The sequence below is a fragment of the Anabas testudineus genome, chromosome 8, assembly GCF_900324465.2.
Source record: "Anabas testudineus chromosome 8, fAnaTes1.2, whole genome shotgun sequence".
In the NCBI taxonomy this organism is placed as follows: Eukaryota; Metazoa; Chordata; class Actinopteri; order Anabantiformes; family Anabantidae; genus Anabas; species Anabas testudineus.
The window spans coordinates 2,933,097-2,959,999 of record NC_046617.1 but is presented as its reverse complement, the minus strand read 5'-3'; the positions used below and the strand labels follow the sequence as shown (position 1 = coordinate 2,959,999).

At 38.4% G+C, this 26,903-nt stretch overlaps 3 protein-coding genes across 5 annotated transcripts in view; all 3 read left to right on the top strand.

Moving 5' to 3' along the window:
* The first annotated feature begins 2,846 nt into the window (after positions 1 to 2,846).
* LOC113153400 (deleted in malignant brain tumors 1 protein-like) overlaps positions 2,847 to 26,903 on the top strand; it is a 39,613-nt gene continuing 15,556 nt past the window's right edge. The window contains exons 1-8 of one of the 3 annotated variants that reach the window (XM_026347019.1): positions 2,847 to 3,018; positions 3,176 to 3,211; positions 3,308 to 3,622; positions 4,123 to 4,296; positions 18,854 to 18,982; positions 20,662 to 20,970; positions 22,597 to 22,905; positions 25,058 to 25,366. In XM_026347019.1, the coding sequence (XP_026202804.1) occupies positions 2,976 to 3,018; positions 3,176 to 3,211; positions 3,308 to 3,622; positions 4,123 to 4,296; positions 18,854 to 18,982; positions 20,662 to 20,970; positions 22,597 to 22,905; positions 25,058 to 25,366 (1,624 nt within the window). In that variant the 5' untranslated portion in view covers positions 2,847 to 2,975. Of the gene's footprint in view, positions 3,019 to 3,175; positions 3,212 to 3,307; positions 3,623 to 4,122; positions 4,300 to 18,227; positions 18,362 to 18,542; positions 18,579 to 18,667; positions 18,983 to 20,661; positions 20,971 to 22,596; positions 22,906 to 25,057; positions 25,367 to 26,903 lie in introns of those variants that run through there. The other 2 variants (XM_026347010.1, XM_026347028.1) reach the window with 2 other exon arrangements.
* LOC113153771 lies at positions 4,440 to 8,785 on the top strand. Its single transcript, XM_026347559.1, has 3 exons — positions 4,440 to 4,915; positions 7,454 to 7,594; positions 7,685 to 8,785. The coding sequence occupies exons 1-3, from the start codon at positions 4,567 to 4,569 to the stop codon at positions 7,906 to 7,908; spliced, it is 714 nt and encodes a 237-aa protein (XP_026203344.1). The 5' UTR covers positions 4,440 to 4,566; the 3' UTR covers positions 7,909 to 8,785.
* Positions 7,790 to 11,815, top strand: LOC113153895 (scavenger receptor cysteine-rich type 1 protein M130-like). Its single transcript, XM_026347789.1, has 4 exons — positions 7,790 to 7,878; positions 10,554 to 10,626; positions 10,786 to 10,821; positions 10,907 to 11,815. Exons 2-4 carry the CDS (start codon positions 10,584 to 10,586, stop codon positions 11,233 to 11,235), a joined length of 408 nt encoding a protein of 135 aa, XP_026203574.1. The 5' UTR covers positions 7,790 to 7,878; positions 10,554 to 10,583; the 3' UTR covers positions 11,236 to 11,815.

Genomic DNA, 26,903 nt, shown 5'->3' with positions numbered 1-26,903 from the left:
TTGATGTAATAACCTGGTCATTCAGTATATTAAGGTATTCAGCTGACCTCATTCTTTGGACTGAACTTAGACAAACTGCACTAACTTGTTGCCAGCTGAAACATAATCATCCGTGCAGTGGGAGGCTCTATTTTGAATATCAGACTTTGAGTTATGGACTAACACCCTCATTGACATTTCCTTCTTATCTATGTTTACTCATAAATACAGTTCTTCTCAAACTTCAGCGGTTCCTGCTGGTTCTGTTGGTGGTCTCCCTGTCTGGTTTACAGAAGATGAGCCTAGCAGCCTGTGACCCTTGTCCACACCCGAACACGCTTTAAAAAAAAAATTAATACACACGTTACTTAATTGTTTGCTTGAGGTGATCACAGTTCACATTAAGTCTTAGTCGGATTTCACTGATGGTCAGGAGCATTAATGAAGATGATGATAATGAAGAGGGGAACGGGGACTGTGTAAACATTTAGCTGTGGGATACCAAGAGGGAACAGAGAGAGGAAGGAGGACTACAAGAACATACTGTAGTGATTATTATGAATAGGAGGAATTGGAAATCCAAGACAATAATGTAGAACCAGTGTTGAAGACAACAAAGAAGAAACCTGTGAGGATGACTGCCAACAGTTTTAATTGTGAAAAAATACACAATTGTTACCACCTGGTGGTTTTCATTTTGGCCAGTGGTCAGTATGGACTCTGTTTTTATTAAGATCAGTAACTGAAAAACTTATTAAAGGGTTTCATTGTTTCCTTACAGAACAATCATCTGTTTGCATTAGTGTATTTATTTATGTTATTTGTCAAAGTAAGTCCCTGACTGTGGACTGTCATTCTCGAAGGCATATATCAATTACAGGATATGTTATTTTTTCTTCTCATGAATCCAAATAGAGGTGCACCCCCATTACAGGAAAGAGCTTACAGGTTAAATATCTCATTGTGGTTAATAAACAAGCAACAACTATTTGGAAGTTTATTTTTGAACAATTTCATTTCCACTTAGCAGCAAATAAATATTTTAATATTAACATAGGACAAGTTAATGTGTGTAATGTGTAAGTGGCTGCTCATAGTGAGAAACCAAAAAACTAAACCTCCAGTTTTCCTCAGCTCTGTGCAGCTTTTTAACTACTTTCAGCTTATTGTTTTGGTTTTACAATTGGCTCTCAGGAATCCTGTGCTCTGTAATATACACACATTCATTAGTGGGTACACAATAAACACCGTGTCAATACTACTCTGCAAGCAGTAGTATCTACCATCAGTAACATCTTCTTTATTGTCTAGTTGAAAGGCAGTGTTCAGGCCCTGGTTCGCTGCTGCAGGTCGCGATGCTGGTGTCTGGTGTGGAGGCAGGCAGTGACAGATCTTCGTTCATTCAGCTGTCACTGCCTGAGAGATCCATTAGTGGTGCTGGACTAGCTGTAGTTGGTGCATTGTTATCATCATTCATTGTCTTTGTTTAGTCATTCCAAATAGACCAAGTGGGCAGTGTTCTTTCTATTTTGACATCTGACTGCAAATGAATTAGTCAGACTATTTTAAATACTGCACCCACTCAGTAATGATGAGTTCAGATGGCTACGTCAATCTATAAATTTAAGTACAACACTGAAATGCATGAATGGTCACAGCAGGAATACACACAGAACTGTCTGAACAACACTGACATATTTATAATATCATTTTTTAATTCAAGAACCTTAATGTATGGAAAATAAACTTTAACTCCCCTAAAGGTCTCGGGTTAGGGTCGGAGTTAAGCCTTTCAGGGGAGCCGTTGGGTTGCGAAGCAGACATGCAAATTGACTTCTGTGTATAGTATACAGAAAATACTGTGTCACTGCAAATACAAGCGCCAAACCAAAGCCGGGTCTTTTTTTGATCACAGGTTACCTGATAGACATCTACTGAGACTTGTTACACTACTGTAACCTATGTAAAAAGCCCAACGAACTATGACTTTAAACACAGACAACAACAAGAGCTAATTAATGTCATTCAGCTGCCACTGTGAAACAGAACCAGCCAACAAAACACTGCTCAGGCTGAACACACTATTTGCTGTACGCTTTTTTGTTTTTTTGCTGTGTGTGCTGATAGGTGCTAGAAGTTTGTTATTTAACTTCTAGCACCTAAAGCTACAATATGCAACTTACGCTAAACTTTGTTTGAATCTGGCTGGCCAGGGCATTGCAATATCAACAGAGGCTTAAAACTAAGCATACAGGATCAAAACTAAACATACTGCAGATCTATACTTTGTTTAAAGTCTTACCGGTGCATTAAACGGCCACCAACAAGCTCCTGGCAGATATTTGACAACCAGCCAGATGCAACTGTTGATAAGAGCTTTGTTCTCTGCAATGTCTGCACTTCCTCAGCATATTGGGTCAGTCAGTCAGACTGCTGTTTAGTCGTACTGTTTCTGTGCTCATGTTTACATACGTACCTTGCATCAGTCACAACATTCAGTGTAAAACTCTATGCATCAGTTGCCATGTCAACAAACATAATTTATGCAGAAGAAGCAGAAATATATAAGAACTCTACCCAACAACTTATTCTAAAGCTATATGGACTATTCCAGTCTACATGTCACTGCAATTTTGCAATTGTATAATTATCTCAGATATGACCCTGCGTCCTGTACATCTTCATAGGATGTTGAACCTGAGACTTTTTTAAAATACCTGCTCATGTTGAATTCAATACCAGAAACACGTTTCATTATACATGTCTGTTCCATGTGAGACTGTATGACTGAACAGGAATCAGGTGGTCGTGTATGTTAACTGGGTGTTACATCTTTGTATTGTGCACACCAGTTTAGAAGTGCAGCGGTTAAAAAAAAAAAGCCAAAGAAATGTTCCAGGAAGGCTGACAAGTGTCACTGCTCTGTGCACCACAATCTTTATTTTTTGAATTCAGTTTTGTCTCCTCTGTGAGACAGATGATTTTCTGTTTGAACCATGATGAAGACACATCAGAGAAACCTTCACTTTTTAATAGTTGGTAAGGCAAATAATTCCAATAGCTTCTTTACAAGTTAAGACTCTGTTTTCAATGTAAATTCTCATCACTTCAGTTAAAAAGAACCTAAATCAAAGACAAGTATGTGTTATTATTTTTGAGTTTACTGAATGTAATGAGCTATTTTTTTCTCCTATAGTGTTTTGCCTCTTGACATCATCTTCTCTTGCTGCAGGTCAGTCTATTCTAGTGTCACATAGAACATACATACATTTATTTTATATTATTACTTTATCTTAAAATATTGTTTTTTTTGTTTTGTGCCTCCCAGGTTTTCAGATAAGATTATCTGCATATCAGTCTGATCTGTGCTCTGGAAGAGTTGAAATTTATCACAACAACACCTGGGGAACAGTCTGTGATGATGAGTGGGACTTAAATGATGCTAAGGTGGTTTGCAGAGAGTTGGACTGTGGTGCAGCACTGAGCGTTACTAAGTCGGCCCAGTTTGGTGAAGGAACTGGAAGAATCTGGCTTAAAGATGTCGACTGTTTGGGAAATGAAAGTTCTCTAACTGAGTGTCAGCACAGAGGATTTGGGAAACAAAACTGTAAACACAATCAGGATGCTGGTGTGATCTGTTCAGGTGAGAAATGTTTTCTGTCATTTGCAGCATGGAATTTGAGGTAGAAAAGGTTTAGGTCAGTTTGGTGTCACATAAAGTCCTATGTAAACCTGTTTTGTATCAGGTCATAATGTGTTTATAGTCATGTTGATACAAACATGTATCACTCACCTATGTAAAAGCACAAATTCCTTTTTTTTCCTTGGGTGTCATAGTGGTATAATGGTTGGTACTGTTGTCTCACAGTGAGAATGACCTGGGTTTATATCTGGTGGTTGGCCAGTCTGGCCTTTCTGTGTGGAGTCTGCAAGTTTTCCATACGTTTGCGTGTCTTCCACCCACCATGCAAAGACACGTAGTTGATGTTATTGTGACCATTGTGTCTATATATCTGCCTACACTGGTGACCTGTTCAGGATGTACCCTATCTTTTGCCCTTAGAGAGCTAGAATTGGCTCTAGCACCCCTGTACCCCTTAACAGGTAAATTGGTTAGGATAATGGATCTTGTTCTGCTTGTAGGTGTCAGGTTAGCTGGATCTACTCGGTGCTCTGGAAGAGTTGAAATTTATCACAAGAACACCTGGGGAACAGTCTGTGATGACTACTGGGACTTAAATGATGCTGAGGTGGTTTGCAGAGAGTTGGACTGTGGTACAGCACTGAGAGCATCTTTGTCAGCTCAGTTTGGTAAAGGAACTGAACAAATCTGGCTTGATGATGTGGCCTGTTCAGGAAATGAAAGATCTCTAACTGAGTGTCAGCACAGTGGATTTGGTAAACACAACTGTAACCATGAAGAGGACGCTGGTGTGATCTGTTCAGGTGAGAAATGTTTTGTGTCATAATCAGTAACAGTACTAACCATACTTATAGCTACATGCTTTTAAATGAGAAGATCTTGCATTGAGATCAGTATTCTGATGATTGAAATTAATTTGTGTTCAATATTAACTGTTATCTTTCATGAGTGAAATTAATCTTGTATGGTTAGTATGGCCACAGAAGCCCAGCATCTTCCTGGAATCTCCTGATGGAGGACTGGTCCCGAGTCCTGAGGCTGCACAGGTCACCAGGGGTTCCAGCTTCATCATCACCTGCTCCATTAACTCCAGCTATCCTCACGGCCATTTCTTTCTCATCTTCTCTGGCTCCGGCGTCACCAGCAAGTCAGCAGTCGACCACTCAGCTTCCTTTAACTTCCCTGTAGCTGAGTATAAACACCAGGGCAAATACAGCTGTGTGTATGAAGTCACACTGTCTACACGGAAATTCAATTCCACTGAGACTGAATCCATTAATGTCACCATAAAAGGTGAGTAGACTGGAGACTGCAAAACCTACTTTTTGTTTTAGTCATGGGTCATCTTTTATGATGTTGTTAGCAACTCTGTGAGGCTTTATTAATTCACATAGGGCTGAGAAGATATTCTTACTGTATATTTAAGCACATTAGGTAAAAGAATTACTACAACGGTGTGGCCTGTAGCAGGTGAAATTATGATGAGAATGAAAACAAATAAAAATGTGACAGTATTTTAACTACCACAGTTTTATCATGTCTACTTATCTCCCTGTAGTGTAACAGTGATAGCGGCTGACTCACAGCATCTGTATAAACAGACAGAACAAAAAAAATAACCACTTGAACTATTTGTCTTACCAACTATTAAAAAGTGAAGGTTTCTCTGATGTGTCTTCATCATGGTTCAAACAGAAAATCATCTGTCTCACAGCGGAGACAAAACTGAATTCAAAAAATAAAGATTGTGGTGCACAGAGCAGTGACACTTGTCAGCCTTCCTGGAACATTTCTTTGGCTTTTTTTTTTTTAACCGCTGCACTTCTAAACTGGTGTGCACAATACAAAGATGTAACACCCAGTTAACATACACGACCACCTGATTCCTGTTCAGTCATACAGTCTCACATGGAACAGACATGTATAATGAAACGTGTTTCTGGTATTGAATTCAACATGAGCAGGTATTTTAAAAAAGTCTCAGGTTCAACATCCTATGAAAATGTACAGGACGCAGGGTCATATCTGAGATAATTATACAACTGTAAGTTTCTCTTTAAGCTGAAAACATTTGCATAACCAGCTATAACATAGTTGATCTTTGTGCTATGGAAGCTTGATCTTGGGGCTCCAGTTTTGTGTCTTTTGTGTGGGATGTTAAGTAAGATTGTGTAGCTGCCAATTTGCCACCAGCCAGTGTTAATATTGTGGGCTGATAGGATAAGTGTGGCTCCAGTACTGATCTCAGCAAATGTGGGTATACAAAACTGGACCAAAGCAAAAGATGAGAAAGATAAAGATGAACACAGAGATGATTTACACGTTCAGATATATTCATGGACATTTTTATTACAAAAAACATCAGTGCTTTCAGTTTGGAACTGTGGTTGGCATTGTCCAATGAAAATAAGGAAACTCTTTTCATCTTGTCTCTATTCGTCATAGTGTGCTGAACATATATCGTCGTTACAATTTAGTCATTAATTAAATCCCTGCACAGGCTCTGTCACTGCCCACGAAGACCTCGACCAAACACTCGCAGTACAACATTGTTTTTCCTGGCTTGCAAAACGGTGGCAGCAGATCACAAAGCATGGACAATGCTCGCTTTTTGGATTCATGGACAAACATAGAAGTGTCTTCCTCCCATCCTCTCAGGATTTGAACAAACTGTGGATTTATTTGTTTTTTGACTAAAGATGTCCAGCATATGTCCATGTATGTAATATTTCAACCAATTTGTGACTGCTGGCTTAATTTTAGAACCAAAGTTCAGAGATGAATTAATTCTAAGTGTCAGTGATCTAAACCTGGGTGTCAGTTGGAAGCTGTAAGTGTTACCAACACAGACTGTTCTGTCATGTTTATTTACTTGGTTAGCTTGTTGAATGTAGCCACTCACCCACCAGTGGGGTCAGACTCTGTCCTGACTCTGCCCATTTAGTGGGGTCGAACTGTTAAGATAAGATATTAGCCTTATGATTCCTGGACCCTTGATTATAAGAGAGGGCAAAGTTGCAGCTGTCTGTGCCTGTCTGGGGTTGAGACATTTGGCTAAATGGACGTACTCCAGGTTCTTGTGGTTATTCCAAACTGGCCAGAATAAATAGCTGTTCTGCTCCATCTAACCTCTAACTCTGTGACAACACTGGTGTCTGAAGCATCTACCACCACCACAAATTGTCTGGAAGGGTCAGGGAGGATCAGGAGAAGAGCAGAGGTGAAGAGGTGCTTCAGACGGGAGAATACCCAGCTGACTTGACTTTGACTTTATTGACCTTTATTGGGGAAATTCTTATCCACAACACTGCGCTTTTTTGACAAGTACAATAGGCACAACAACACAGGAGGCTTTAGGAGATCAACAGAACTTCTTTGTGGAGGAGGGCTTGTGTAAAGTGGCAGCTTTTCTTTAAAACTGAAGTTATAAAGAAACCTGCAGTAAAAATGGAAAATTCTGATTTTGAATGCCAAGAGAATTATACTTACGCAGCATACCATCTGATGCACTCTGAGGAAAATGACAATTTAATAGAAATATTGTGATATTTGTGACTTTGTTAAACATCACATGCAAATAACTGCAAATTGTTAACTTACTTATCTCATGACACTTTACATACTGTATGCTATAGTGCTTTTGCTTAGCCTGACTCCAGCCCTGTCCAGTTGCCTCTGCCTAAATACCTTGCTGAACAGGAGTGCAGTGCAGTTTAAATACAGAGGCCATTCTTGAAACCAAACAGATGAAACTTTTGCAGTACACAGAATAAAGTGGAATTTGGTGGCAAGCAGACATGCTTTCTCAAACTGTTGATTTTATCCTCCTAGTGCCCCTGTTGCTGCTGGTTTCTTCAGTTGTTTCTGGGATAGTGCTGCTGCTTCTACTGGTTTTGCTGGTGGTCTATTTGGTCTGCAGGCAGAGGAGGAGACGACTGACCAAGAAGCCTGGAACCCACACCTTAAGTCAATGTCTGTGCTCACAAATATACAAATCATTGATCACCAGCTTTAATCCACATTTTCATCATTAACTTTTTGTATTCATATTTTGTGTTTCAGTTGCTGTTGAAGATGATGAGAAAACATGTTATGTTAACAGTACTCAAGTGGAAAACATGACGAAACTCGACAGAAAAGCAGGCAGAGTAGAAGAAGTAGAAGAAGAGGAGACTTGTGAAGTTTATGACACCGTGGTTAGTCCTGAGGAGGTCTGCTTCAGTGTAGGACAACAGCAAGCACAAAGAAATGATGGGGTAAATTACGATACGTATGAAAACCTTTAGGTTTCTACATTGAATACTATATGCTTTGGAAAAAAAGAACTAAATTTGTTACACACAATGTAGCTTAAATATATTTGACCACCATGTTAACAGTAAATTGGCAGGATAACAAGTCCTGGTGGGACATTCAGTGCTTATGGTTAGCTTTTAAACAATCCACAGTTGAAACTCACTTCCACAAATTGCACAAAATTTTTCTGCTGTTACTGAGCTCAGAAATACTTGTTTAAGGTTTATAATTAAGCAAGTTAACTGCATGTTCTTTATTTCTATTTGTGAACTCATTTCTTAGAGTGTAGTGCTCCTGTTTTTGACAACATACAGTCAAAACATGTCAAAACACTCATAGACTGGAAACAGTATGTTGTTTGTCACTTTTTTTCTGTCAGTTGTAAAATGTCAAATTAATAGTGAATAAAAAGGCATTTTGAAGAAGTTATCCACACGGCCCAGCCATGAGTTTGCATTATTTAAGTAGGAACCAGTGTTTCTCAGCTGTAGTAGAATAAATGGCTTAGGGCTTTACTTATGTTACAAAATACCTGTTGGGTTGTGGAGAGCTCAAATACAAATGTCTCTTAAGCTGCTTCTATGTATAGTACACGAAAGATACTGTGTGCAAACACAAGCAGCAAACAAGCACCTACGCTGCTTTTGGAGGCAGCGTACATAAAAAAATAGAAACTTGTTACATTCATGCAACTAATTGTAAAATCTCCTCCACAGTGTTTATTATTATTACATGTAGCAGAATATAGCTAACATACAGCTAGAGCACAACTATATCACATATTAACCCTTTAAAGCCCAGTCCAATAAATAGTAGTTACAACATCCTATATTTTTAAATGGAGTGTGTATTGCACACTTTGTTGAAGCGAAGGTTTTTGTGTATCAAATATGATACAATTGGCCTTGAAGGGTTAAATTGTATGTAGCAGTTTTATTGAGGTTGTGGCTTCCAGGTTTGAACATTATCTGCTGTTTAATGTTGCCTATTTTTACTTTCATTACAACAAACAGGTTGAAAGTTGGTGGAGAACAAATAATCTATAAATAAATGATGTAAGTAGCTGACAATGTGGTAACCCTCAGACTTCTTAGTATCTGCAACTGAGCATGTCAGTATTTCCATTGCTGCACTGAACATACACTTGTACACTAGTAATGAGTCTTGGTTTTTGTTGAAAATGAAAATGTCAGTTCCACTTTATATTGATGTCAAGCTGTAGTTTGTACTTTGTGTTTATTAACCTACATTATAGTCCTTATGTAAGATTTATTGCAAGGCTCCTGTATTAAAATACAGCTAGATTAGCTAGATGTAACTAATAAACTGCCATGTTTGTGGCAATAGAACAGCTGCTATATATTAGACAGCAAAACCTCACATACACAACAGTTACATTTACTTATTAGGCAGATGCTTATACTCAAAGCGACTTACAAGTGATGTACAAGGTACAGATGCAGGCAGGTAATTGTAAGGAGTTCTTGCCTAAGGACCCCTACTGGAGGTAGGCCACAGTTGGGATTTGAACCCCTTGCTCTGTTTAAGTTATAGCAATGTAAAACCTGAAAGCAAAATATGAACCTACATAAGGGAGCTTTAGTTAATATATATCAAGAACTCAAAGTCAGCTCAGAGGCATTGTGAAAAATGTGAAGATTATGCTCCTCTCCGTGAATCCAAAGTAATCACAGGGTCAAAAAAATGAAATGAAGGAGGATTATAACCAGAGTGAATTTAGAAAGAGTGTTGACATCTCCATTAACTCTAATAGAACTGGTTTTCTTTTCCAACAATGGCAGACCATGGAAATTGAAACAGTTATAAACAATGGAAACTGCTGTTGAACTAGATGTTTTCAGCATGTCTTAAGCAATAAGTAGAAAACAGCTAGGATTATGACATCTGGTATATTTTTGATTTAGCAGCAAATATTGCAGGATGTTGATAGTATGTTTTACAGCGTTTTAGCTTCTTACCATCCAGCTAGTTCACAGGATAGGATAGCCCTTGGATGCAATATTGAATACTGAATTACTATTGCTGATAGTTATGCAATTGTTTTTAAGCTTGTCGAAGAGAAACTGAAATTTATGCCAACAAACTAATAAGCTCCAACTCAATTTCTCAAAAGACTGGGACATTGTGTAAAATGTAAATAAAGGACCAATATGGTTCAATAACTGCAATTTGCATTTGCATTATTCAAAAACTATATTTGATACATTAATTCAATTCAATTTTATTTGGATAGCGCCAAATCACAACAGAAGTCATCTCAAGTAGATCTGTACTAACGAACGAGAAGTTGGAAATGAGAAATGTGATTGTTGCTACACTTTGAATTTGATGTCAGCATCTTAATATAACATATCTTAGCAGATATTACAGTACTATTTATAATAGCACACATTACATTCTGTTTTAATTTACATTGTTCATAGTGTCCACTCTTGTTGTGTGATCAGTCTCTCTCTCTCTCTATACATGCACATATATGTATATATATATATATATATACACATACACAACAGGTGCTTCATACAAGTTGCAGTGGTCAAAAAAAAATAAAGTTCCAGGAAGGCAGACGTGTGTAACCGCTCTTGAACGCTGCAATTTTTATTGTTTGTGATAGATGATACTGAGCAGCTTTTCTGTCTGAACCATGATGAACAGACAGCGCAGAAACCTTCACTTTCTGACACTTGGTAAGTACTTTTCTTGAATAAATGTTATACATAAGAAAAAAGGTATTTGATGTTCAGTTTCTAGAATAAATTTCCATATTTCCATCACAAAATAATACAATATTCTAAGTAATAAACAGGAGCAACTTTACTGTAATTAACCATTTTTGTCTTTTACAGTTTCTCATCTCTTGACCTTGTCTTCGCCTGTTGCAGGTCAGTCTAGATAAGTGTCAGACATAGAACATGTTCAGCTTAAATTTTAATATTAAAACTGGTTGTTGTGTCTTGTGCCTCACAGGTGGTCAGATCAGATTAACTGGATCTTCTAGATGCTTTGGAAGAGTTGAACTTCATTACAACAACACGTGGGGAACAGTCTGTGATGATGAGTGGGACCTAAATGATGCCGAGGTGGTTTGCAGAGAGTTGGACTGTGGTTCAGCACTGAATGCCACTGAGTCGGCTCTGTTTGGTGAAGGAACTGGACCGATATGGCTAAACGGCATGCGCTGCTCAGGAAAGGAAAGTTCTCTAACTGAATGTTGGCACAGTGGATCAGGGTCACACAACTGTACACACAGCAAGGATGCTGGTGTGATCTGTTCAGGTGAGAAAAGATTTGGATGATTTTACATAAGTGTACCGCTGGTATGGTAGCTAATAACTCGATGCTAATACTTTGCTCTATGCTTTTATACTTGAACAAATGTTGAAGTGGTCAGAACAAAGCTGACGATCAGATCAGTGTCAGATCCATCAAATATCTTTAACAAAATAACTAAAGCTTGGCCACACTGCCTCACTGTTGACCCTCCTTTGAGGTGCCTTGAGCTGTAGTATCAGAGACAAGGTGAGTTCGGCACACAGTCTGCTGAAAAGGCCTGAGGTGGCATCAGGTGTTTGGAGGTAAGGGTGTGAAATAGTTTATGCTCTAACTTTATTCATTAACTCCAGAGCTGCGTGTTGTAACGCCCTTTCTATTTCAGGTTGTCATCAACCACATGTGGTTCAGAAAACTCAGACTGTGATCATAATCATTTGGTCACAGAAGTTCATGTTGAACTCTACACTGATAAAAATGAATTCTGTGTAAGGGCTTTATCGTCTGCTTTAATACAACCAAATGCAGCAAAACATGTCCCTGCTTATTGCAGATGAATTATGACCTTGTGATTATTATATTGTTACGACACCCTAGAGCTCTGAATAAGAAAGGTATATATATTATATAGGTATATATATATATATATATAGGTACATATATATAAAGCTATATATTATGGTATTATCATTCTACCAAAGCCCAGAATCTCCATAAATCCTGCTGGTGAGGTTACCTGGAGCACAACCTTCACCAATCTCTTGTTCTATTTTAGTCATCACAATCACAATCATTTAAAGAAGACCTCTGTGTCATTCAGTGGGACGCAAACACCAAATACCAACACTGCTACTTTCAATACCTTTAGTTGCAGCTTTGATAATTAAGGATCTTCCCGGTGTCAGTGTGAGAAAAGCCAAACATTCCCAGACTCTGTGTGACCGTTAAGAATGAAAAATTCAGTAGCTGCAAACTGCTAAGAAATGACAACAAGTACAGCTTAGCTCAAAGGGAACATTAATATTGTGCTCCTGTTTACAGCGAGCCTCACAAAGCCCAACATCTCCATGAATCCTGCTGGTGAGGTTAACTGGGGTCAGGATGTTGGCATCACTTGTTCAATCTCAACTCAGCTTTTAGGTGGAACATTTATTCTGCAGAAGACATCAGGGTCATTCAGACAGACACAAACATCAAGTAACAACTCTGCTACCTTCAACATTCCTAAAGTCAACTTTGATAATGAAGGATCGTACCAGTGTCAGTATGAGAAAAGAACTGAAAGTCAAACTTTCAGGTCGGACCTGAGTGACTCTGTCAGAGTCTCTGTGACTGGTAAAAATGAACAATTCACTCTCATGAATTTAATGTTTCATCCCTTTGTGTAAAGAATGAAATGAATGAATTGAATGCAAACAAATTAATTTAAATCAGGTGCAGTGCAGCTGTAAAACAACACATTTAATGCTGAAATACTGTGCTTATCTTTACAGTGAGTTTCCCAAAGCCCAACATCTCCATGAATCCTGCTGGTGAGGTTAACTGGGGTCAGGATGTTGGCATCACTTGTTCAGTCTCAACTCAGCTTTTAGGTGGAACATTCATTCTGCAGAAGACATCAGGGTCATTCAGAGAGAATCAAACATCAAGTAACAACTCTGCTACCTTCAATGTTCACAGAGTGGACTTTGACAAAGAGGGATTGTACCAATGTCAGTACCAGACAATGATCTCAGGTCTTGACTTCAGTTCCCCTCTAAGTAACTCTGCCAGACTCTCCATCAGTGGTGAGAAAAATAATATGTCACAATCTGTAAAAATCAAGTAACTGTCATGGCTGTCATAGCACAGCACTGTTTTCAAAGAAAAACTACAAAATATAATACATGTTGTCTTCTACCCAGTGTGGCTACAGAAGCCCAGCATCTCCCTGACATCTCCTGATGGAGGACTGGTCCTGAGTCCTGAGGCTGCACAGGTCACCAGGAGTTCCAGCTTCATCATCACCTGCTCCATTAACTCCAGGTTTCCTGACGGTCATTTCTTTCTCATCTTCTCTGGCTCCAGCGTCACCAGCAAGTCAGCAGTCGACCACTCAGCTTCCTTTAACTTCCCTGTAGCTGAGTATAAACACCAGGGCAACTACAGCTGTGTGTATGAAGTCACACTGTCTACACGGAAATTCAATTCCACTGAGACTGAATCCATTAGTGTCACCATAAAATGTGAGTAGACTTTAAGTTAATCTTTTTCAGATTTTGTAAAAAACAATAAATGATATGTTGAGAGTGGAAAGGTGGTGTAGTGGTTACAATCCACAGGCTGGCCCTTAACAGATAATAAGATAAGATAATAGGAGAATGACAGGAAGAGAGAGTGCCCAAATAAAGTATAAACTATGAATATGTATCTTTATTTTTCAGTGTGGTTAGTTACTTACATAATATTGTACATGTCACTCAGTATAAACATGAGACAAATTCAGTGGAAACCTCTAAAAACTTGATGCACAAATTATAGTATACAGTATTTGGCTGTCCACTTCTTTGTTCTTTGTTCGCTGAGAGAAGAACAACTTCAGCTGTGATCAATTTAACTAGTGCACAGCCACTTCTTTACCTGTGCAGAGGTTTTAGTGGAAAGGTTGCTCTTGAAAACAAACAGATTCAGGAGAAGTTATTTGGAGCAAAAATGTCTGAGACTACGTAACAAGTGCACAATCTGAAGTATCAGGACATAATACCGATGACATGCCTTGAAGGAGTATCTGTTCAACTGTTTTCTTGTCCCTTCTTTCTCTCCTAGTGCCCTTTTTACAGCTGCTTTCTTCAGTAGCCGCTGGGAGTCTGCTGCTGCTTCTTTCTGTATTGTTTTTGGTGATTGGTCTGGTCTGCAGGAGGAAGAGGAGGGAAAGAGAACGAGCCAATCAACCTAGAACCCGTGTCTCAAGTAAAGGTCTGTGTTGTTACCAGGGAACTGATTTTAATTTAAATTAAATCCACACTACAAAGTTTTTTTTGTATTCACATTTTGTTCTGATGCTTTTGTTTTAGTGGCTGTCGAGGATGATGAAGATGACAGCGAAGACTATGTGAATGTTATTCACATGAAATCAATGATGAAACTTAAAAAAGGCAGAATGGAAAAAGAAGAAGAGAGTGATGAAGATGATTATGTGGAAATGAGTCCTACTCAGGAGGTCGGCTTAAGCGTAAGACAACAAAGAGCAAAAGGAATTTATGGAGTAAATAGTATATATGAAAATATTTAGGTTTAAACATGAATTACTGTGGATACAGAACAATGTCCAGTGTAACATCTTGGGTAGATACTGTTGAATGATTTGATAGAAATTTCAGCCATTTCAGTGCTTCTATACCATACAGTGTACAGTATAGATTATATGATGTCATTACTTTTAGTGCATGGCCAAATTATTGTCTGCTAACTCTTGCAACATGGGGTATAGTTACACAATTCTATTATTGTTGGATTAATTGACTTAGATTCAAACAATAATCAGTTTTAAGGGTAATTTTATTTATTTGTAAGCTAGTTGAAATATCTGTAAACTGAAGGGATATTTAAGTGTTTCATGTCCACAGAGAATGTGCCTCATTTGCAGATGTGATATACTGTAATGTCATGTATGTATCAGTAAGAGACTGTGTCCATGCTCCCAGTCAGGTCAGCTGATTTGTGAACAATCAAAACATTATTTTGCTCAACTAACTAAATTGCTACCTGCAAAAGAAGAAATAAGCCACAGATGGCAAATGAATTCATGTTTTTGAATAGAGTAGAGAGACAGTACAGTATTACAGCTTTAGTTCCCAGAGTGAAACACATGAAACTACACTTGGGGCTGCATCACATTCTATAATTTTAGATTTAGACACATTTAACTGTGTAAGTAGACGTCAAACCCTCTGTAACATATAAACATATTTTCTTTTTTCTCTGGCTGCTGTGACTATGTGTGGATTTAATCTGTTAATAAAAACAGAAACAGTTTGAACGAACCCCAGGGTGAGTGGTTTGATTCCCGGTTCCTCCTGGCTAACTGCTGAGGTGTCCTTGGAAAAGACACAAAAACCCTGTAGTGTAGCGCTGACATACCGTCTAGCAGCTGTCCGCCCACAATTTCCCCAAGGCGATCAATAAAGTATTCATTATTATTATTATGAAAGTTTACTCTTATTCCAAACGTCAGACTTCTGTCTTTTGGCGCCCACTTGTGGTTAACATTTTACATCAGAGCTTATTAACCTGCAGCATTTACATGAATCACACTGTAACATTAACATAGACTCTGAATATGACCTGGATGCCACCTGGGAAACATTAAATCCAGACCAGCATAAGATTTATTCTAACTACCTTCACAGAAGTCGAGTCACGGCAACTGGACATTTATCCTATTAGATCACAGAACGTGTGGATCTTCCTGCAGCTGCATTAAACAGTAAAACTCCTTTGTGCAGTTTGTTCCATGTTGGTTGCTGACACCTTCAGATCATGACCACCAGGGTGGAATAAAGTCATTGCTAAAGTCTCACACAGCTCCTTTTCTATCACCATAAGTGTTTTGCTTTTAAATGATTTGCAGTCACGTCTACGTATTTTATTATTAGTTATTATTAACTAAACGTTTACTACCCTTCTCTCCATTTAACATATTTTTGTAGTTGTAATAATTTAGGGTTTTTATTTACTTATATTTTTATTATTGTTCATCTCTGTGTTGTTTTTCCTTTCAATTTTTCTTTTTTTTAATTATGTTCAAAAAAGTTAAGTTTTAAAAGTGTTAACGTTTTAAAAGTTTAGTTTTAGTGCGTTCAATAAATGTTTATCCTGTTCAGCCCACAATCTGAAATGTGTTTTGGATTTTAGCCCCCTGTGCAATTGAGTTTGACACCCCTGTTCTACGATATAACATGAATATGTTACCACTAACCACTAAAACTTCCTTCCTTACTCGCTCTCAGTGGCAAAGCTGCAGCTGATTCTCAAACACCTGTCTCTCTCTGTTTCCTTCAGCTGCAGCTAATGAACAAGCACAAGTCAGCAGTCACTTCTTCTTTGACTATAAGGAAGTGCCCTTTCTATGCAGTGTTTTGTGTTTCTTTTTGTGTGGACTAGTCAAAAGAACTTTTTCCCCACATTACATGCAGCAGAAATATAGCCATTATATCATCTATAACATCATATCGTGGTTGTGGTGTTTTTGCTGCTTGTTGATGTTGTTTGTTGCCTGCTGTTCTTTTCTCTCTCTTCTTTCAACTCACCCCAAGCGGTCGAAGCAGATGGCCACCCACCCTGAGTTCTGCTGGAGGTTTTTTTCTCTCCACTGTCGCCTAGTGCTGTTGTGTAAATCTGTTGTGATTTGGTGCTGTACAAATGAAATTGTAATGAATCAACCTAAAAACACTGTAATTTTAATGAAGACTGAATTTATTCATTGCTGTATTAACATACAAAACTTCACACATACTGCTCAATATGAGGACAGCAGCCTACTTCTTTACATTTCTTTCACAATACCTCTGAGCTGACTCTCAGTCCATCCAGTTCAAAGATTTTTTTTTTCAGTTCTTTAGTAGCTGAGCTTGAGTGGATGTATCAGCTCCATTACCACTGACTCTGATAAGTTCTGGTCTTCTGGGACGTTGGTTTCCTCTATCACAAGTTTGCACTGGCCAGAACAGACTTCACAAGTGTCTTTGACTTTGGAACAAGTGTGTTTGTGGCTTTAGTAGTGGTAATAAATGAGAAAATAGTCTGTGAAGAGCTAACATGCAGATGTGTGAAGTTGTTTCTGTGTATAGTGTGCAGAACAGACAGTGTCGCTGCAAGCACCGGCACAAATCATCATATAGATTATTATGTGGTTGCAGATAAATAGCAGCTACTGAGGGTTACCACATCATATTTTTACTTGATAGCCAAGACACATTTCTTAAAATAACTCCCCATTTCCCAAAAGTCTAAACACAAATGCACAACTACTCAGACCTATGAAATCCAAACTATTATCTCTTATCTCAAAAAATGTTATCTTAGATCTAAATCAACCCTGCAAAAGCCGTTAACTGTGATGTGTAATGTTGCATCTGATTTTCCTCTACAATCACTTTACACGTGTTTCAAGTGTTTCAAGTGTACTGTACAGAAGAATAAAACGAACATGAAGAACAAAAACCAGCAGGAATATGAACATATGATCACATCAGAGCTTTAACTACATAAAGTGTATGAATTTTAGGTAAAAACCACCGTTGCACCGTATACAAATGAAATTAAATGGAGTTGAATTGAAATGTACAGTGTTAGCAGTGTTCAGTGTAAAATCTTACTGCAGCAGGAAGAAAAGACCTGCATAATCTCTCCCTCACACAACAATGGTGGATCAGTCTGTCACTGAAGCTGCTCTCCAGACCAGACAGGGTGTCCTGTAGGGGGTGAGACTTGTGGTTCAGCATAGATGCTAGTTTCGCCTGCAGACCACCCTGTACAGGATGGCTGATGTCACCACAGAGTCATAGAAGGTCCTCAGGATTGATTTAAAAATGATTTAAAATTTAGTGTCTGACTAAAGTCTGACTGAAAATGAAACTAACACACAAGTGCGTCATTAAAATCTATGTAACAACAAAAAATAAACAAAAATAAAGCGTACACTTACTCTTCATTCCCCGACAACTCGAGAAAGCTGTTTTCTCTGAGTAACCTGGTCACTTATGTATCAGTCAAAGTCAGTAACTCACTGGAACAGAAGGATGGAAAATATATAGTTTTCAATAAGAGATATTTTCTGTGAATTTTGCTGCTGATCAAAACTTTTTATAGCATAAGATGTAACTATAGAAAATAAAAGTATTAAATGCATCTGCCCTTGGGAGCAATGTGTGCGTGTGTGTGTGTGTGTGTGTGTGTGTGTGTGTGTGTGTGTGTGTTAAAAAAAAAGCAGCAGAAAAAGAAAGAGGAAGTATGTCAGGAAGTCCAACGAGTATGAACTGTGTCTGTAGACCACAGTTTAAATTTTTTGCTTTTATTTTTTTTTCTGTTTAGTCAGCAACAGATGATACTGAGGAGCTTCTGTCTGAATCATGATGAGAAGTCGACAGAGAAACCTTTGCTTTTTCACCATGGGTAAGACAAATATTCTAATTTAATTCTTAATTCTTTTTCACTTGCAACACACGTTATACATCAAAGGAGTTCTGTAGTCGTGTGAGATTCCAGTAAAATTGAATCAAGGACCAGAAAACCAGAGGAACTCTTCGAGCACCTTTAAAATGAGAAAAATAATGAACTATTTTTTCTTTTATAGTGTGTTTTCTCTTGATGCCATCATCTCCTGCTGCAGGTCAGTTTATTCTATTGTGTCATATATAAGATTCCTTCAAAGTAAAACTTAATATTAAACTATTGTTTGTTATATCTTGTGCCTTGCAGGTGTTCAGATAAGATTATCTGGATCTGGATCTACTCAGTGCTCTGGAAGAGTTGAAATCTATCACAACAACATCTGGGGAACAGTCTGTGATGACAGCTGGGACTTAAATGATGCCATGGTGGTTTGCAGAGAGTTGAACTGTGGTGCAGCACTGGATGCTCCTCAGTCGGCTCAGTTTGGTGAAGGAACTGGACAAATCTGGCTTGATGATGTGGCCTGTTCAGGAAATGAAAGATCTCTAACTGAGTGTCAGCACAGAGGATTTGGGAACCCCAACTGTGAACACAGTGAGGATGCAGGTGTGATCTGTTCAGGTAAGAAAATCTTTGTATTATCAGGACTCGACAGTTTGTTAATTTCACTCACAAATGCAACTAAAAATCCAAACGTGCAAATGTGAAAAATTATTTGGTTGAACTGGTGCAAGTGACTCAACCTATTGGCACTTGAAGAGAGGAGGGAGTGAGATTAGTGGAGCTGTAATATAGTGCAGGACGATCAATGAGTGCTAGTGACTGATTTCACTATTGTTCATTCTTTCAAATCTTCAGGCAGTGATTACTACCAGCACTGTTTTTGGTGAATATTTTATATTGAATTTAAGGAAGATATTGAGTCTGTGTTGTAGACTGTTGTAGAACAGCGTGATCCTAAACCCAGTCTAATCTCACAGTCCTACAATAAGTCCTTATAATTAGCTATGTGTATCTCATAAACTGCTAAATGAGTGCATTTAATTATTTGAAAATACTGTAAGAGTTCAGACCACTACCAGACACAAGAGGACAAAACAGGCTATGACTTTATTTTAAGAGGTGATGAAGAGAATGAGGAAGATCTGGAGCTGAAGGGATGTAACGGACTGGAAACAGGTGATCACAGCATTGTGAATAGTGGAGCCAAAACCTGGTAGATGGCAAGGAGGGTAATGGAGAGAGATGAGGATTGCAGGGGAATGCATTCCTGAGAGAAGAGGGCGACTGGGGTGGCCAGGTTGACTAGAGAGGTGAGCAGCAGCTGAGGAAAAATGATTTGGTTGAACTGGTGAGAAGCAAATACTGAGGGAGGGAGGAAACCAGAGGCAGACAGAGAGTGAAGTCCAGAAATCCAAAAAAAAACTTGAGCGACAGAAAACACAGGATCCAGAGAGGAAGTAAAAGAAAGAAAAAACAAATTTTAAAATCCACAATCCAAAAGAGTAATTCACAGAGACAGAAAACAGGTCAAATCACAGAATTGAATGAAATCCTCTGACCACTGAAAAGAAGATCAGGTCAAACTGAACTGACCTGATCTGAGAATCAGTGGTCAGAGGATTCAATTTACTTCAAATCAGTTTAATTTTATTTGTATTGTGCCAAATCACAACAGAAGTCGTCTGAAGGTACTTTACAGTGTTTAAGGTTTAAGACCTTAGAAAGTAATGTGAACCCAATCTCACTTGAGCAGCACTAGGCAACAGTGGAGAGGAAAAACTCCCTTTATAGGAAGAAACCTCCATTAGAACCTGGGTCAGGTTGGGCGGCCATCTGCCTCAACCAGTTGGGGTGAGTGAAAGGGGAGAGAGAAAAGAACCACAGGCCACAAAAAGTAACAAGCAGCAAATTGGTCCAAAGGGATCGGTCCAGGTTGACAGAAGAAACCACAATACAAACACTGGAAGGTCACTTCAGGAATGAATGCAGACGATCTGGTGGAGAACAAAGGGGCTGTAGACCTGCTTATATGTGAGAGGGAGAGAACAGGTGAAACTGATCAGGTAATCAGAGACAGAGACAGAGAGGACAACTAGTCAATATATGATCAAAACAGGAAGTGAGGACTAAAGACTGTGACACATACAGTAAAGTAATTTGAACAAATATTGTTGTTGGTGCTCTATAAATATTTTATTGTATTTTAAATATAAGTGAAATTTAATTTAGTTCAGATTTGATTCTTTGTAAAACAATAATACCCAATATTGAATTTCCATCATCTGTTCTGTTCCTAGGTGTCAGATTATCTGGATCTGGATCTACTCGATGCTCTGGAAGAGTTGAAATCTATCACAACCACAGCTGGGGAACAGTCTGTGATGATAAGTGGGACTTAAATGATGCCATGGTGGTTTGCAGAGAGTTGAACTGTGGTGCAGCACTGGATGCTACTCAGTCGGCCACATTTGGTTCAGGAACTGGACAAATCTGGCTTGATGATGTGGACTGTTCAGGAAATGAAAGATCTCTAACTGAGTGTCAGCACAGTGGATTTGGGAACAACAACTGTAGACACAGTGAGGATGCAGGTGTGATCTGCTCAGGTGAGAAAATCTTTGTATTATCAGAACTCGACAGTTTGTTAATTTCACTCACAAATGCAACTAAAAGTCCAAACGTGCAAATGTGAAAAATGATGTGGTTGAACTGGTGCAAGTGACTCAACCTATTGGCACTTGAAGAGAGGAGGGAGTGAGATTAGTGGACCTTAGTGGAGCTGTAATGTAGACTGAAGCTCTACAATTAACACACAGTTTAATCATCATATATGAAACAGTTTCCACAAAACGGGAATATGTAACCTTCATGAAGAGAACATTTGTTAGACTGGATCTGAGTTAGCTATGTGTATCTCATAAACTGCTAAATGAGTGTATTTAATTATTTAAAAATACTGTAAGAGTTCAGACCAATGCCAGGCACAAGAAGATGTTAAGGAGGGTAATGGAGAGAAATGAGGATTGCAGGGAACCGAAATCCTGAGAGGGCGGATGGAGTAGCCAGGTTGGATAGAGAGAAGCAAATACTGAGGGGGGTGGAAACCAGAAGTCGAAGGAGAGTAAGGTTCAACAATCCAAAAACAACTTCAGCAACGGAAAACACAGGATCCAGAGAGGAAGTCAAAGAGAGAAAAAACAAAGCTAAAAATCCACAATCCAAAAGAGGAATTCACAGACAGAAAACAGGTCAAATCACAGAATTGAATGAAATCCTCTGACCACTGAATATCAGATCAGGTCATTTAGGTCTGACCTGATCTGAGAATCAGTGGTCAGAGGATTCAATTCGATTCGATTCGATTCGATTTGATTTGATTTGATTCAATTTGTATTGCGCCAAATCACAACAAAAGTCATCTCAAGGCAGTTTACAGTGTTTAAGGTTTAAGACCTTAGAAGGTAATGTGAACCCAATCCCACTTGAGCAGCACTAAGCAACAATGAACAGGAAAAACTCCCTTTAGAGGAAGAAACCTCCAGCAGAACCAGGCTCAGGTTGGGCAGCCATCTGCCTCAACCGGTTGTGGTGAGTGAAAGGGGAAAGAGAAAAGAACAGCAGGCAACAAAAAACAACAACAACAAGCAGCAAATCGGTCCAAAAGGATCAGTCCAGGTCGGTAACAGGTTGACAGAAGAAACCACAATACAAACACTGGAAGGTCACTTTAGGAATGAAAGCAGACGATCTGGTGGAAAACAAAGGGGCTGCAGACCTGATTATATGTGCGAGGGAGAGAACAGGTGAAACTGATCAGGTAATCAGAGACAGCGAGGACAACTAGTCAATATATGATCAAAACAGGAAGTGAAGGCTGAAGACTGTGACACATACAGTAAAGTAATTTTATTAAATATTGCTGATGCTATAAAATACAATAACATTTTTCTAAATATAAGTGAAATTTATTTCAGTTCAGATTTGATTCTGTCTAAAACAATAATATTAAAAAATGTATTATTTTTATGAAATAGCTGTTTTAACCATTTAAAAATCATTTTACTGTTTATTTAATAGTTTATCTATAATAAGATTTTATGTGTCTTATGTGTTGATAAACATGTTTGCTCCTTTTTTAAATATAGGTAAACATATTAATATATTGTTTGCTGACATGATCTTTTGACAAACAAAAAACAATTTTTCATTTCCCTCATCTGTTCTGTTCCTAGGTGTCAGATTAACTGGATCTGGATCTACTCAGTGCTCTGGAAGAGTTGAAATTTATCACAACAACATCTGGGGAACAGTCTGTGATGATGAGTGGGACTTAAATGATGCCATGGTGGTTTGCAGAGAGTTGAACTGTGGTGCAGAACTGAATGTTCTGCAGTCGGGCCAGTTTGGTGAAAGATCTGGACAAATCTGGCTTGATGATGTGGACTGTTCAGGAAATGAAAGATCTCTAACTGAGTGTCAGCACAATGGATTTGGGATCCACAACTGTAGACACAGTAAGGATGCAGGTGTGATCTGTTCAGGTGAGAAAATCTTTGTATTATCAGGACTCGACAGTTTGTTAATTTCACTCACAAATGCAACTAAAAGTCCAAATGTACAAATGTGAAAATTTAGTTGGTTAAACTGGTGCAAGTGACTCAACCTATTGGCACTTGAAGAGAGGAGGGAGTGAGATTAGTGGAGCTGTAATATAGTGCAGGACGATCAATGAGTGCTAGTGACTGAAATCAGTCACTAGCACTCATTCACTATTGTTCATTCTTTCAAATCTTCAGGCAGTGATTACTACCAGCACTGTTTTTGGTGAATATTTTATATTGAATTTAAGGAAGATATTGAGTCTGTGTTGTAGACTGTTGTAGAACAGTGTAATCCTAAACCCAGTCTAATCTAACAGTCCTACAATAAGTCCTCCTCCATTAAGGTGATAATGTTGTTTGATCAATGTAAAAGATGCTGCTGTCTGACTGTAATATGTTATACAGAGAGGTGTTTCTATGTCCTAGCTTCATTGATAGAAATGTGGTCAAATGACTCCTGTCAGTATAAAGCAGCACATTCTAACTATATGAAAGACTGAAGCTCTACAATGAACACACAGTTTAATCATCATATATGAAACAGTTTCCACAAAACGTGAATATGTAACCTTCATGAAGAGAACATTTGTTAGACTGGATTTGAGTTAGATATGTGTATCTCATAAACTGCTAAATGAGTGCATTTAATTATTTGAAAATACTGTAAGAGTTCAGACCACTACCAGACACAAGAGGACAAAACAGGCTATGACTTTATTTTAAGAGACGAGGAAGAGAATGAGGAAGATCTGGAGCTGAAGGGATGTAACGGACTGTAAATAGGTGATCACAGAATTATTAATAGTGGAGTCAAAACCCAGTAGATGGTAAAGGGCGTAATGAAGAGAGATGAGGATTGCAGGGGAATGAAATCCTTAGAGAAGAGAGCGACTGGGGTGGCCAGGTTGGTTAGAGAGGTGAGGAGCAGCTGAGGCAGATTCTGTGAGAAGCAAATACTGAGGGAGGGAGGAAACCAGAGGCAGACAGAGAGTGAGGTCCAGAAATCCAAAAACAACTTGAGCAAGAGAAAACACAGGATTCAGAGAGGAAGTCAAAGAGAGAAAAAACAAAACTAAAAATCCACAATCCAAAAGAGTAATTCACAGAGGCAGAAAACAGGTCAAATCATGGAATTGAATGAAATCCTCTGGCCACTGATTATCAGATCAGGTCAAACTTAACTGACCTGATCTAAGAATCAGTGGTCAGAGGATTCAATTTAATTCAAATCAGTTTCAATTTTATTTGTATTGTGCCAAAACACAACAGAAGTCATCTCAAGGAACTTTACAGTGTTTAAGGTTTAAGACCTTACAAAATGATGTAAACCCAATCCCACTTAAGCAGCACTAGGCAACAGTGGAGAGGAAAAACTCCCTTTATAGGAAGAAACCTCCAGCAGAACCTGGGTCAGGATGGGCGGCCATCTGCCTTGACCAGTTGGGGTGAGTGAAAGGAGAGAGAGAAAAGAACAGCAGGTAACAAAAAACAACAACAACAACAACAACAACAACCAGCAAATCGGTCCAAAGGGATCAGTCCAGGTCGGTAACAGGTTGAAAGAAGAAACCACAATACAAACACTGGAAGGTCACTTCAGGAATGAATGCAGACGATCTGGTGGAAAACAAAGGGGCTGTAGACCTGCTTATATGTGAGAGGGAGAGAACAAGTGAAACTGATCAGGTAATCAGAGACAGAGAGGACAACTAGTCAATATATGATCAAAACAGGAAGTGAAGGCTGAAGACTGTGACACATACAGTAAAGTAAATTTATCAAATATTGTTGTTGGTGCTCTCGAAAAATTTTATTGTATTTTAAATTTATTTCAGTTCAGATTTGATTCTGTCTAAAACAATAATATTAAAAAATGTATTTTTATGAAATAGCTGTTTTAACCATTTAAAAATCATTTTACTGTTTATTTAATAGTTTATCTATAATAATAAGATTTTATGTGTCTTATGTGTTGATAAACATGTTTTTCCCTTTTTTTAAATATAGGTAAACATTAATTTATTATTTGCTGTTAGGATCTTTTGACAAACAAAAAACATTGTTTCATTTCCATCATTTGTTTTGTTCCTAGGTGTCAGATTATCTGGATCTGGATCTACTCAGTGCTCTGGAAGAGTTGAAGTTTATCACAACAACATCTGGGGAACAGTCTGTGATGATGAGTGGGACTTAAATGATGCCATGGTGGTTTGCAGACAGTTGAACTGTGGTGCAGCACTGAATTCTACTCAGTCGGCTGCATTGGGTGAAGGAACTGAACAAATCTGGCTTGATGATGTGGACTGTTCAGGGAATGAAAGTTCTCTAACTGAGTGTCAGCACAGAGGATTTGGGAACCACAACTGTAAACACAATGAGGATGCAGGTGTGATCTGTTCAGGTGAGAAAATCTTTGTGTTATCAGAACTCGACAGTTTGTTAATTTCATTCACAAATACAATTAAAAATCTAAACGTACAAATGTGAAAAATGATTTCGTTGAACTGGTGCAAGTGACTCAACTTATTGGCACTTGAAGAGAGGAGGGAGTGAGATTAGTGGAGCTGTAATATAGTGCAGGACGATCAATGAGTGCTAGTGACTGATTTCACTATTCTTTCAAATCTTCAGGCAGTGATTACTACCAGAACTGTTTTTGGTGAATATTTTATATTGAATTTAAGGAAGATATGGAGTCTGTGTTGTAGACTGTTGTGGAACAGTGTGATCCTAAACCCAGTCTAATCTAACAGGCCTACAATAAGTCCTTCCATGAAACTAACAGACTAAATGTACAAAGTGAGAAACCAAAATCACTGCGGAAGGCAGGCACACGGGAACAAACATACAAAACTAACAGGACAAAGTAACAACACACTGCAAAAGGCAGACCAAACACTTCCAACTTACAAATAGTGATGGGCAAATGAGACCGAGGCTTCCGAGCTTGTGTCACTCTTCCTGAAGCGCAGTGATTCGAATCGCTGTATCGGAGCTTGTATCGAAACACCATTGTCACGTCAAACTTCGAACGTCATCGCTGTTTCGTTTCGCGCTTCGTTCCTTGAAAATGGTTCGAAGCTTTTTATTGGCTCAGAGTCTTTCAGTGTGTTTCATTGGCTCATTGTGTTTCAACGCATTCTGAGCCAGTGACACCTTGAAAGGTTTTACAGATTTTAGTGTTTGGTGCCAAACCAGCTATTTAAGATGCATCATTATGCTTCAAATGAGGTTGTGAGGGGATAGAGATTTGGAGAGTGAGAGTATTTTGGCAAATTTCATGGCGAGTACCACTAATAAGAGATGTTCTAAAGTTTGGGATCATTTTGACACCGCCACACTTGCGTGTCAGGCGTGAGCCGACTGAATCCTGCAACAGTAGAAAAAAAATTATATTCCTCAATAAAAACCTGTGAAGACAACTAACTGCTTCTGTAAATAATCATTTCAAATCAACCATACAAGTCCTTAACTAACAAACTATTATCTTTAAAGGTTTTCTATAAAAACACAAAAAAAATAAATAAACAATGTTTCTGAATTCAAACACTGATCATTTGCAAAGTAGGAAGGATCTCTGATCCTGTTAGGGATAATAAACCCTAATAAACACTTAACCAACATTTAATCCATGTTATAATTTGCATTGATTCTTCGGGTTAATTTGTTTTAGAGTATGGGAGAGAGCATCTGCATATTTTATTGTAATGACTATATAATCATTATTTGGTATGAATGAACAAAAGACTTGAATGACCACACAGACTTTTCTGAACTATTCTTTCTGTCATGGGATTGAAACAATGCTTCAGTCCTGCCCTCTAGAGGTTGCTATGGCTCTAGTTGACCACCAGACATCACCGTAACTGAGGTCTTGAAGCTTTGAACCTTTTTCAACACAATTGTTAGGAAAGCCTCAGTGCTTCATGAGGCTTCAT

Excerpts from the sequence above, each read along its gene's own strand:
- LOC113153771 (XM_026347559.1), top strand. The coding sequence starts at position 4,567 with ATGAGTGAAATTAATCTTGTATGGTTAGTATGGCCACAGAAGCCCAGC. Across the intron at positions 4,916-7,453 it reads CATTAATGTCACCATAAAAG|TGCCCCTGTTGCTGCTGGTT; the intron begins GTGAGTAGACTG and ends TTATCCTCCTAG. Across the intron at positions 7,595-7,684 it reads AACCCACACCTTAAGTCAAT|TTGCTGTTGAAGATGATGAG; the intron begins GTCTGTGCTCAC and ends TTTGTGTTTCAG.
- LOC113153895 (XM_026347789.1), top strand. The coding sequence starts at position 10,584 with ATGATGAACAGACAGCGCAGAAACCTTCACTTTCTGACACTTG. Across the intron at positions 10,627-10,785 it reads CCTTCACTTTCTGACACTTG|TTTCTCATCTCTTGACCTTG; the intron begins GTAAGTACTTTT and ends TGTCTTTTACAG. Across the intron at positions 10,822-10,906 it reads CTTGTCTTCGCCTGTTGCAG|GTGGTCAGATCAGATTAACT; the intron begins GTCAGTCTAGAT and ends TGTGCCTCACAG.